The sequence below is a fragment of the Telmatherina bonti genome, assembly GCF_933228915.1.
Source record: "Telmatherina bonti genome assembly, chromosome: 14".
NCBI lineage: Eukaryota > Metazoa > Chordata > Actinopteri > Atheriniformes > Telmatherinidae > Telmatherina > Telmatherina bonti.
In genome coordinates, this window is record NC_136612.1 from 12,059,873 (window position 1) to 12,071,863 (window position 11,991).

The 11,991-nt window shown below is 40.4% G+C and overlaps 2 protein-coding genes across 2 annotated transcripts in view; both read right to left on the reverse strand.

The window, feature by feature from the left end:
* Positions 1 to 2,300: 2,300 nt before the first annotated feature.
* Positions 2,301 to 5,370, reverse strand: epor (erythropoietin receptor; the record flags this gene model as incomplete). Its single annotated transcript, XM_079253006.1, has 8 exons — positions 5,232 to 5,370; positions 4,898 to 5,033; positions 4,496 to 4,662; positions 3,788 to 3,939; positions 3,538 to 3,694; positions 3,338 to 3,425; positions 3,119 to 3,206; positions 2,301 to 3,035 (listed from the first exon to the last, which is right to left on the reverse strand). Exons 1-8 carry the CDS (start codon positions 5,326 to 5,328, stop codon positions 2,301 to 2,303), a joined length of 1,620 nt encoding a protein of 539 aa, XP_079109132.1. The 5' UTR covers positions 5,329 to 5,370.
* A 5,512-nt stretch (positions 5,371 to 10,882) lies between these two features.
* rab3db (RAB3D, member RAS oncogene family, b) overlaps positions 10,883 to 11,991 on the reverse strand; it is a 23,305-nt gene continuing 22,196 nt past the window's right edge. The window contains exon 5 of the mRNA XM_079252219.1: positions 10,883 to 11,197. Coding sequence (XP_079108345.1) covers positions 11,016 to 11,197 — 182 coding nt within the window. The 3' untranslated portion in view covers positions 10,883 to 11,015. The remainder of the gene's footprint in view (positions 11,198 to 11,991) is intronic.

Below are 11,991 nucleotides of genomic sequence, written 5' to 3' on the forward strand. Positions count from 1 at the left end.
GAGTGCTTATTGCACATTAGGTTGTTCTTCAACTGGATGATTAACCATAAAAAAATGTCTGAACCGTGAAGAAACCACTTCATTTTCTGGTTCCATGGCAGCTTGTGTTTAAACAGTCCTCTTCTTCAAATTGCTCACATTTTAACATTATTAGGTCAAGACACTGAACACATGACAACTTATTAGAAATGAGTGGTGGATAACATAGAAGTATTTCCCAATTAAAATAAAATAAATAAAAACAAAAGCATTTGAAACATTTTAGTATTCCTTAGCAACATACAAATGCACTGATCATGTATTTATTGTTCAAGCATTAAGGAAAAAAAATATAAAAGACATACTTCACCAGCTGTTTTTTATTTATTTAATTAAATTCTGTGTATTTATGTTGGAGAAAATACAATTTATACTATTCATCCCAGCAAGGGGACAGCCACAACTTAAGTGTTATGAAGAGGAGACACATGAAAATAGATGTAAAAAAGTATATACATATACAATATATGTAGCATATCAAGAAAAGGCTATTTTGAAAAAAAACAGCAGAAGATAAATAAATAGTCCTGCTGTAAATCTTTGTCTTTTACTGGAACATAGCAAATCAAGAATGCCTAATAATGTTTTGATATACTCGTATAATAATAATTTCAATAATGGGAAGTTACCCAACACCACAGAAGTAAACAACTATGAAAAAACACGACTGAGTTAAACTTAAAACACTGTAATTGAGCTTAAATATTTTGCGTTCATGCATGCTGCAACGTATAGATGGCAGAATTATCTTTACAAAAGAAAAGAGAAAAACTTAGGAGTGACAAGGTTAAAAACAGCTACAGTTCCCAGAAAAAAAAAGCCTTGCTGCACAGCCTACAGTAATAAAAGTTTGATTGGATTTATTTCAAGGTTGTGTCATGAAAGAAAATGCAACTTAATGGTTTAGTCTGCAGAAACTGGGATAAAACTGAATAATCATGTACAAATACAGTGTGATTCTGATTTCGAATTTACTTGACACGGCTTGAGGGTTGGGGATTTTATTTAAAGAGTGGCAAAATTATATATAGTTTTTGGTCAATAAATCCCTTAAAGCTTTAGATGTTGTAAACACCAACAACCCAATGTTAGCATGCTAACACATAGTATGAATGTAGAGTGGAGAAGTAATGGATCAAATGTAAGCACTTTGAGTGCTTTCTGCAACAAAGCTCAATCTAAATCTAACCCATCATAACATATATATAAATCTAGTATATTGTGACAAATATTAGTGTTGTCTTTATGCTAGCATGCTAATGTTAGTAATTAGCTGAACGCACTACACTTGGTATAGTTGTGTATAATTTGTTTCTTTTGTAAAGGAACTTGTTTAAAGTAACTAAATATAAGAACAGGTATAGACCATTTGTTCCATTAAGAGTCTTGCATTTCAGGATGTCTGCAATATATTTTAATCTCAGAGCAATTTTTTTTTTTTAATCATACTAAAAATAAAAGCACGCATAGCTCAATATTAACTAGATAAATTGCTCTGATTCTTACATACATGACCTACATGATCCTTCAACTATACTAATTCAAACCTTTTATCTAGTATTATATAAAAAAAATTGATCAGTAGGTTACTTTATATTTCTAAAAGTTTAATATTTTCACTAAACTCAGCATTTATCTTGTTAACAGCTTGAGCCGAATGTTAGCATGCTAACATTAGTATTTAGCTAAGCATGCTATAGCTAGACTAACATATTCGTGTATTTTGCTCAAGTTTTTAGTTATTTACAGAATATTTGTAACATTTTTGTTGGTTTCTAGCTTAGTAAAGGGATTTGTTGACAATTGGGGCAGAGCATTTGTCCTGACCATTAACAGTCTTGCATTTCAGGATGCTGCTGAAGCTGCTGTATATTTTAATCTCATAGCCACTTTGTCACTTAAGCTAAAAAGAGCGCACTCAACTCAAATATCAACACATCACTGTTGAAATACTCAAAATGTTATTCCATCAACTTGAAAACTCATGAAAGATAGAATACTTGTGAATCAGCATGCATGCTTCAAAACTGCATTATGTTGTGTAAATCACAGCTGACATTTTCTGTGTACTTGTAGTGTCCTGTACAGATACATCTAGTGGAGCCTTCTCTGAGACTTTCAGTTTACACATTGGTATCGGTCAGCTCCTCGACTAATTTGACAGTAGATGAAAGGTTTTATAGCCTGAGTGGAGATCCAAATATATTCTTCACTTCATCTGTAGTCTCGTCCAGATGCAGTCTGTTGAGTTTTGCTGCCTCTCACCCATCGTCATGAACAGGGTACTGCCTCACCAGGAAGGGTCTTCTATGAGCAGGCATCTCATTTCTGTACTCATTAGCATAGATAACCACTTTCCCAATGTCATCAACTCTGTTCATTGGGCTGTAATCCATTGAGACCCCAGAGTCCGCCACGGCCATGTACGTGTACCCGGAGTCTTTTGATGTACTGGCAAGGTTTGGATACTCAAAGCTGGATTGGGATGAAAGGTGACCGGATCCAGAGCTTTGCTGCACGGATCCCAGATCAGAGTGAGATTCACACAATGCTGTCTTTCTAGAGGCAAAGAAGACTTCAAGGGGTAAGGCCTCCTCAAGAGTGTCGTCCATTTGCTCATCTTCACTGTGGTTGTTACCACTCAGGGTTACGTAGGTATCCTGAGATTCAAGCAGGGAAGACTGGGAGCAGGGGACGGGATGCTGTTGGAACGCACGCAACCGATCCATTAGCCAATGGTTGTGTGGCAAGCCTTTCCACCCATCTGTGAGATCTGAATCTCTCATATCCAACGCCCGTCCCTCGACCACCCCTTTCCTCATATCCTCACCACTGAAAGCGGTTAAGGCTTTAGAGGCCTTTGGTGGGAGAGGTGGGGAAGTCAGAGAGGTACAAAGGCTGAGTTCTGACAGAACCTCCAAGGGAGAAGGGTATTCTTCAGAGTAGATGAAAGCTGGAGTCAACCACAGGTCTCCACTGGTCTGTCCTAACCACTCCTACACATAAACACAGAAAATTATGAGAACATTGTAGCCCTGAGCATTGGATTTAGCTTGTAGACCCGTAGTCTTGCTCTTACCTCAAAGTTTCCACCATAAATTGTGAAAAGACCTTGAAATTTGCTGTCAGGAGTTGGAATAACTGGCCAAATCTTCTTTATAAGGAATCTGAATTGGAAACAGAAGTTAAATATAGATTACCCAATTCGTCTTTTCTATCTTTTAAGCACTTAAAATTTTCATGGAGCAACAAACACATTTGTGGCTTGACAACAGACTTTGTTTGTGTTCGCACTGACCTTTGATGGGACAGAAGTATGATTACAAACAGCAGAAAGAGGATGAAAGAGATGATGAGAGTCAGGGACACGATGAGTGGGTCAAGTTCTGGAAGAGGTACAGCGAGATGAGTGTGTTAGAGCTCTGAATGTAGAATAGAAATGCAGTATGATATACACATTGTAATGATAAATTCTAAGTACAAAACATGAATATCCACCTGCAGGTAGAGTTTCCATGAACACTGGGTCACTCCAGGCACTCCAATAACCATCATACGCGATCCCATCGAACTTTACACGGACTTGCACCCTGTACTTTGTACTGGGTCGAAGACCTCTCAAAATCAGTTCAGAGCATGCCTGCGCCTCTTCCACCTGAGAAAAAGATCCTTTAAACTGTCAGTTCAAACCCAATCATAGCCATAACCTTTCACCTACAATCTAAAACCATTGAAATAACTGTTGTACCTGCACAATATGGCTGTCTGCTGGAGCGTAGATAATCTCATAGATCGTACTATCAACCATGTACTTGAAAGGTGGTGGCACCCAGCTAACGTTCAGCTGGCCTTGCTGACCCGTGGTGTTCACCGTTACATTTGCGAGAGGGTCCAGAAGAACTACAAAACAGACAAAGATTCTTGTTACAGATGATTTTGGCAAGAAGCGAAGAGGATTTTGCTCTCCGTGAGAGGTTTTTTTTTATACCCTAAAGATGTTTCAGATAAGCGTTCACTTGCAAGCTCGGCACATGTAGAATGACAAGTAATTTTTTCTGTTTGTTCAATTTTCACCACATATATTCACTTGGACTAGTATTTATATCCAGTTAGTACATCTAAATTGTGAATTTAAGGTCTCATTTGCTTTGTTTGACATTCCATATTCCTGAGAACTGTTTCAAAGTGGTTTAGGTATCAAGTCTTTGAAAAAAATTAATTGAAACCAAATTAAATAGCAATAATTATAGCTGTTAAACCAAAATGATGAGTTTCAAGATGCTGCAATGTTTCTAAAAGTTTTACATGGACAAGCAACAAAACCAAACACACTTGATCTGTTTTCTGATGCAACGTTAAGTACGACGCCACTGCAGATTTAGTAGCAGTGCATTTATTAACTCGACTGACTGGCAAAGCTTTAAGGAAGAGCAGTATTCAGTTTAACATCACTCACAGACAAGCTCAATGAGGAGGCTGCGATTGTGGATGAGGATCCCCTCCCGATGAACCCGAATGTCCATCAGGTTGAACATCTTCGTCTGGTTCAGGTGGCATACGAACAGCCTTTTCCCACCCGCTGCAGGGACGACTCTCAGTGGGCACGTCTTGTTGTTTTCATTTCTACTCCGGAACAGATGGAAACATCACACAACATAGTTGGTATAGCAAAAAGTTCTCTTACCATTGTTCTGACTAAATGAAAGTGCTGAATGGCCCTACTGTATGCATTTGTCTGATTCCAGAACTTTAGTCTCCAAAAAGGAAGAGCTTTAAGTCTTTAAAATGTTCACTAAGTCCCAAATGCTCTGGTGTGGTAAGCTTGGGCAGTTTGTACTCATTCATGGCATTAACTCACTGGTAAGTGTATGTGAAGGAGTACTGGTCCACAGAGCCAGCCCTCTCCTCATCTTCCTCCCAGAAGCACGTTAAGTCCTTCTTGCTGTCAGCAAAGCACTTGGGGTCTCTCCATTCCTCTTTCAGAAGCATTGAGGCTGAGTGGGTAAAACAGGGGTGGCATCAAGTAATTGAGAGACCAAGTGGATAAAGTCTCTTGCTGATTTTATTTAATGCAGAAAAATATCTCTCTTCTTTTGTATTATTATTAGTAGAATTATTCCGAATCAACTATTTGTTTCCACTTTTAAACATGAATTTTGTTGCCAGCACAGACAAAATAAACGTTATCCTACCTTTCTTTTGGAAATCTCGTGCGCCCTGAACAGTGGACACTGTCCCCGTGGCGACGATTAGAAGTACCACCAGTCGGCTGAGGTGATCACATGTCATCGTTTTGTCCTTTCAGTGAATAAAGACCCGGTCCCTTTGCTGTCCACCTGCATCACTAGACAACGACTTGTTCCATACGCGCCCGCCGCAACTCTCTGCCAAGGGTGAAGCTTGTTTTGTTGTTTAGATATGACGGATGGCGCAACGCGGTTGCATGCCTGCGTGGGAGTGATAAGGCGCAAAGTGAAGCTGTTTACTTTCTCCATTCAGTGAAGAGGAGGCGGAGCAAGAAAGAAAAAATGGTAAGAAAACCATTTTACACACTTGCAGGTAGGCGGGAAGCACGCGCTCATTGATGTTAGGACAGTTTTACGCAGGAGCGTGCGCCTTGGACGTGCGTAAAACGCACGAAAGGGATAGGTAGGTAGGTAGGTAGGTAGGTAGGTAGGTAGATAGATAGATAGATAGGTGAAGAGATGGACCTTTAATCCCTGCATGAAGCCATGTGCGTTAACAGAAACCGCAGCGTGCGCGAGGCAGACCTAAACGGTTTCTTATCTCCTTACTGCACCCGCATGTTTTCATCGTTTTTCCAGCACTATCTGTGCTGCAGACACAGCTCGTGTTTCTTCACCAACGATAAGTAACTCCAGGGGATATAACAGCCCATCCCTGCTTGTTTAAATGCAACTCTGCGCCTTTTTTACATCACTTGGTCCTGACACATCACTTGGTGTCCGGACATGATGCGCACAGGTACAGATAGTGACACAATTCAGTTAGTTATGTCACTTTAAAAAAAACAAAAAACAAAACTGTGTAATTGTTATTAAAATATAATGATGAATATATAATGTTAAAAACAAACAAAACAAGCAACGTGATTTTAAAATTTTACACATCCTCAGATAAGCAACTACGAGATATTGCACCACTTATTTAAGTGACAACAAGCCAAGATGTCGGAGAATTGTCTGAAATAAACTGTATTTCACATTGCTGTGAAAGAGTTTTGGTTTTATATGGAGCTTTCTTAAGACCCTACAACACTATTACACCCACATAAAGGTGAGGACATTAACTGGATCATTGCATCACCTTGATTATTTTCTTTTTTAGTCATTCTGTTGTAGATCTGCTGCTGTTTGGTAACAGGGCAGCTTTAGTTGTCAGACAAATGTCAGTTTGGATACAGAGGAGTTCATGTTGACTCAATGCCTGCAAGGTGTCCAAGTACTGTGGTTGCATAACAAACCCAACTCATCACCCCTTCACCACTGTGCCAGACAGTTTGAATTTCTGTGTTGTCTGGTTTTTTTTCCAAGCATGGTACTGTGCACTATGGATAAACATCTCCACTTTGGTCTCATATTTCCAAACGAAATGACTCATTGCTCTTGCGGTTTGCTTAGATCAGACGTGCCCAAATCCCAGCCATGAGATCTACCATCCTGCAACTTTTAGATGTATCTTTTTATTGCATCAAACCTGAATCAAATAGCTGAATTCCTCTTCTGCATGTCATCGGACTCTGGAGAGGTCTGGTAAGGAGCCATTCATTTTATTCAGGAGTTGGATGTAAAAGTTGCAGATGGTAGAACTCAAGGACCAAACTTGGGCAACCCAGGTTTAGATACTGATTAGCAAACTGAGCAACCTCACTTGTTCCATCTTTTTCTAACAGTACTGTCATAAACTTTAACATTCTACATGCTAACTCTATATATAGGCCTCTATACTCTAAGATGGAGCTCTGAATCTCTATCATTTATATCTCTCAACTAAAAATTTGGCACACATTTGTAACACCCAAGACAAAAAAAAAGGCTATCCAACATCTGTTGCCATTGGCAACGTGGTGCCCGCCATCTTAGAGTTCACGCCCAGTTTTTACCCCATTTTTTTTTTTCACTTTACATGCGTTGTATTTGAACAAACTAGTCCGAGGGGATCCACGCAATTGACTCCACATTCGGCGGGAAGCTTTGTGACAATTTAGGGACCAAACGATGTTGAAATATATTACAAAGAGGACAAACCATGTTACCGTGGCAACCCATGGAAAAAAAGCCTTTTCACTATAAAACACGGTTTAGTTTTAGCTCTATAGAAATACATAAGATCTGCACCAAAAAAATGACAGAATTCATATTTGAATCCTTATCACATTACTTCCTGCCGAGTTAAGCAGAGTAGGTGTATGAGGCGGGTGGCGGGGGCCTCAGGGCTCAGACCACAAACGCCTCTTGTGGTTTTAATGTTTTTTTTTTCCTTTTTATTATTAAATAATTATGACAGCAATAAGTCACATTTACCTGTTCATCTGAGGAGTTATTTACCACATTGTTAAGATCTTCTAGGAAGTGCATGTTTTTTAAAAGTACACATTAAAACTGCTTTTTCACATAACTGTAAATTATTGTGTGTAGAGTTTGGGGGGAAAGTTGAGGCCCTGTACAGGGGAGGTAGTTCTGTTTGTGTAACTATGGTAACAGGAAGATGATGAGGAAACCTGTCTTATTGTGGCTTTGCTGGTTCTTCAGATAAAATGTGGAAGCATTGGCCTCATGTTTGGGGTTAGGAAGTAGAATGTGTGACTATAAATTTAGCTTTCTAGGCTGCCATGAATGCAAAAATTAAGCAGCCGTGTGTTTATGCTGCAGGTTTTACACCACTGGACTGATTTATGACAAAACACAACACTGAAGGAAGGTCTTTTGTAAGTAATATATTCTTTATTTTCATACACATGTCCACATTTTCCATTGATCCTTGTTTAGAAGATGCTTTTCTGCTTTTCTTTTATTTACTTATTTTTATAAATAACGCTTTTATCCAACACATTCAGAGCCTAAAAGAACAGGAAGAAAACGATCTGATCTCCCATCTCTGGGAAAGCTACCAATCACAAATGCAACATATAAAAACAAATAGATCATAAGCATGAGAAAAACAGAGCCGATCTGGGACCAACAGCGCAGGATGCTACAGATCTGTTCACACAAGAAAAGAACGTCGGAGGTTTAGGTTTTATATAGATATATAGAAATATAAAAGTATGAACAAAGTGGCCAAAAATGAATAAATATTTGTTAGCGGTGGGCACATTCAAAACTCCCTTCATGAACAGTCAGACAAAGCTCCTCCATGCCTCTCCACTCAGTTCAATACATTACCAAACTGCACAAAAAATGCAATACAAGCATCGTTATGAGACAGTGATCTTTTAACAGTCTGTATCAAACCTCATGTAGTACAGATTATATCATATCAGCTGATATCTAAAAAACTGTATCAGCACTCAGCAGCCGACACGGACAGTGACCGCTGGCTTATATCATAGCAGGGAGGAGGCTGACCACTAGCTGCGACCCAACCTCAGCTTGAAGTGAGGGTCTTGAACGTAATATGAAATTACTATCATGGTGCAGTATCTGCTGACGGTTAGCAGTCAGCACGTGTACAGTGGTGACAGTTAGTGGAACGGTGCAGCTACAATCTTTATTCAGAGAAATATGTTGCTTTTTATTCCTTCAGAAAGCAGAAACGGGTCAGGTTAACAGTTAAATACTGAAAATTTAAAAAATAAAGGAAAAGAAAAAGTATTTATATACAATCAAATTATGTCAAATATGTGGAATGAGTATAAAACCTCATTTTAGTCCCTCCAGGAGCAGATAACAGGTATACAGCAGCAGGAAAGTGTCTCTACACCAGCTGATCACATCCTGACTGGTAGAGCAACACATTTATGGCTGCTTGAAGATCAGTGTTCTTCCTTTTTCTGAGTATACACACATTCAATGTGCTGCACTTCCATAAAACAGTAATTATGTCAGGAAGAAAGGAAACATCATTTATCACTTTGTATAGACAGTTGTTGACACGCCAACAGTTGCCAGGCTGCAGTTGTGTGTGTGTGTGTGTGTGTGTGTGTGTGTGTGTGTGTGTGTGTGTCCTTGTGAGCGGTGAGCACAAAATAGAGAAGAAATACAGACAGAGAAGCACTTTGAGATGATTGAAGGCTGAGGCAGGTCATGTGACCAACACATGACTAAATGGGGATGTTTCACACGGTGCAGAACGTACCAGTGGTCCCTAGTGCCATCTTTCCTGCAGGTTTTAGAGGTTTCCCTGCTGCAAGCCACCTGACTCAAATGAAATGGATCTCTGACAAGCTCTGCTATTGACCCATTCATTTCAGTCAAGTGTGTTGCAGCAGGGAAACACAGGAAGTCTGCAGCACAGTGGGTCTTCAGGACCAGAGGTGGGGATCCAGTGATCAGAGTGCCCTTAGGCTGGATCAGAGGCCAATCCTGACAGGTATCCAAGCAAAGCACCACTCAGAAACATCCATACATACTAAAAACATTTATTTCCCTCCTAAAACAACAGAAACTTCTCACTTTTCACGGCAGAATAAGCAAATAACATATAGCGGGAAATTTATGCCATAACATCAAACTACCGTTTACTAAACAAACAAATCATTTGCTTGAATCACCATGAATTTTTATCTAAGTTTGAGTTATGTCAGAGGGAGGAAACGTACTCTTTGTGGCCTTCCTGTGATTAGCTGGTAGCTTAGCTCTCCCACCAGAATTCCTCCCTGATTTTCCAAACTAAAAGCACCGTAATGCGTCTGCAGACAGCGACGCACTTCTAATGGGTATGTCATACAACTCTACTAACAGAATATCCCTTTAAAAGGAAGTCAATACAAATTCCACCTGGACTGGGAGGAGCAGTCACTAATATCTGAGGAAATTCGTATTCATATCATATTTTAGATAAAGAATTACAACTTTCATTCGCAGCTGTCAGCTTGACTCGACATCCACACTGCAAACAGAGAAACAGCTAAACAGCTGCAACCAAAGGGTAAAAAAATACACTTACTAGCAACCGTTACATAACCTGTGAACATCTTTCACGCCTTCAGCTGCAGGCGGTACCTTCCTCTTTGTGAAATCTCAACAAGAAAGCAAACTTTCTTTAAACGCCAAATTCCTCCTTTACAACAGGCAAACAGGCATCATCACAAGCAAGCTAGCTCCCAGAAGAGTTCCCAGAAATCCCAGCTGTCAGTTTAGCAGAAATCCTGCTGGGTGATAAATGCACAGCATCAACAAGTTTCAGAGATTAAATGTTTTGTTTGTACTGTATAAAACGGCTGTTAAAAGACATTAATGTAGCGCACATTAGTGAGGCTGCAGCTGCTATCATGTGTGTAAAACTGTGCTAAATGCTTCTGAACGAAGGAGCGGTGGGGGGGTGCGGGGGGTTGTCATCTCCATGGGACCCTCAGACAATATGTAACACCACTACCTCAATGCTATCTGCAGAAATACTTGCTTCATCAAAACATAGAGCCAAAACTAATATTTAGTGTCCTGCAAAAACTGAAGAGGAGCGGTCAACATGAGGATGGTGTGCTGGGCAACTTTTAGTGGCCAATCATAGCATCAAAAAGCCGATGAGAGGCATCGCTGAGTCAGAAACACACACACACGGTGGGCCTCTTACTGGGGAGCAGAGGGGGTCTGACAGAGCTGATGAAGATAATCTCAGCTAGCGATCATTTGGAGCTGTGCAGCTGTGTGGATAAAGCAGAAGATAGAGGAAGAGGTGCGGCCCTTTCCATGGCTGAGGCACAGACAGGAGATTGTTCTTTGTGTGTGTGTGTGTGTGTGTGTGTGTGTGAGACAGAATGTGTGTGTGTGTTGGGAGACTTGGTTAAAGACGGTTTAGCAAGCGCAGCCCCCGTGGCTCTCTGACGGTGAGTCCTTAAGGTTCTTGTGGTTGAACATGAGGTTGTTGTCTGCTTCCATGGTCTCGTTCATCTTGTCACAGATGATGTCCACCAGTAGCTCGAACACCTGCTTGACGTTGATGTTGTCCTTAGCGCTGGCCTCAAAAAACTGGAAACCTGAGTGTGAGCAGAGTACAGAAGGTAAATGTTTAGTTTAGTTAAGTTTATTTAGGACCTCCATTAGCCGTAGCAAGCTACAGCTATTCTTCTCGCGGTCCGGCACAATTATGACATCAAAAACAAAAATTTGTAAAAGTTACACAGAATGCCAGCACTTCTGTTTAATCATGAAATACAAGCTGTTTACATCCTCAAAATCATCTCTTCACATCGATTTTTACATACTAAATACACGCATGTCATGTCCAATCATGCTATATTGCTGCTGCTAGAGCTTTAACTAGAACTAAGAGGTCTGAACACATCCCAGCAGTTTTAAAATCTTTACACTGGTTTCCAGTCAGTCACAGGATAGATTTCAAAACCCTGCTGGTGGTTTACAAATCCCAGAATGGTTCTGGACCAGAATACGTCTGTGATATGTTCAGAGAAAATAAACAAAGCAGAGCTCTTCGATCCAAAGACTTGGGTCAGCTGGACCAGAGTCCAGACCGGAGTCCAGACCGGAGTCCAGACCGGAGTCCAGACCAGAGTCCAGACCAGAGTCCAGACCAGAGTCCAGACCAGAGTCCAGACCGGAGTCCAGACCGGAGTCCAGACCAGAGTCCAGACCGGAGTCCAGACCGGAGTCCAGACCGGAGTCCAGACCGGAGTCCAGACCGGAGTCCAGACTAAACATGGAGAAGCAGCGTTTAGCTGCCAGTGGAAATTAAACTTTCACCAAATGTAGAAACTTTTAAATCCAGGTTAAAAACATTTCTTTTCTCATGCTTAATTCTGCTTGTAATTAT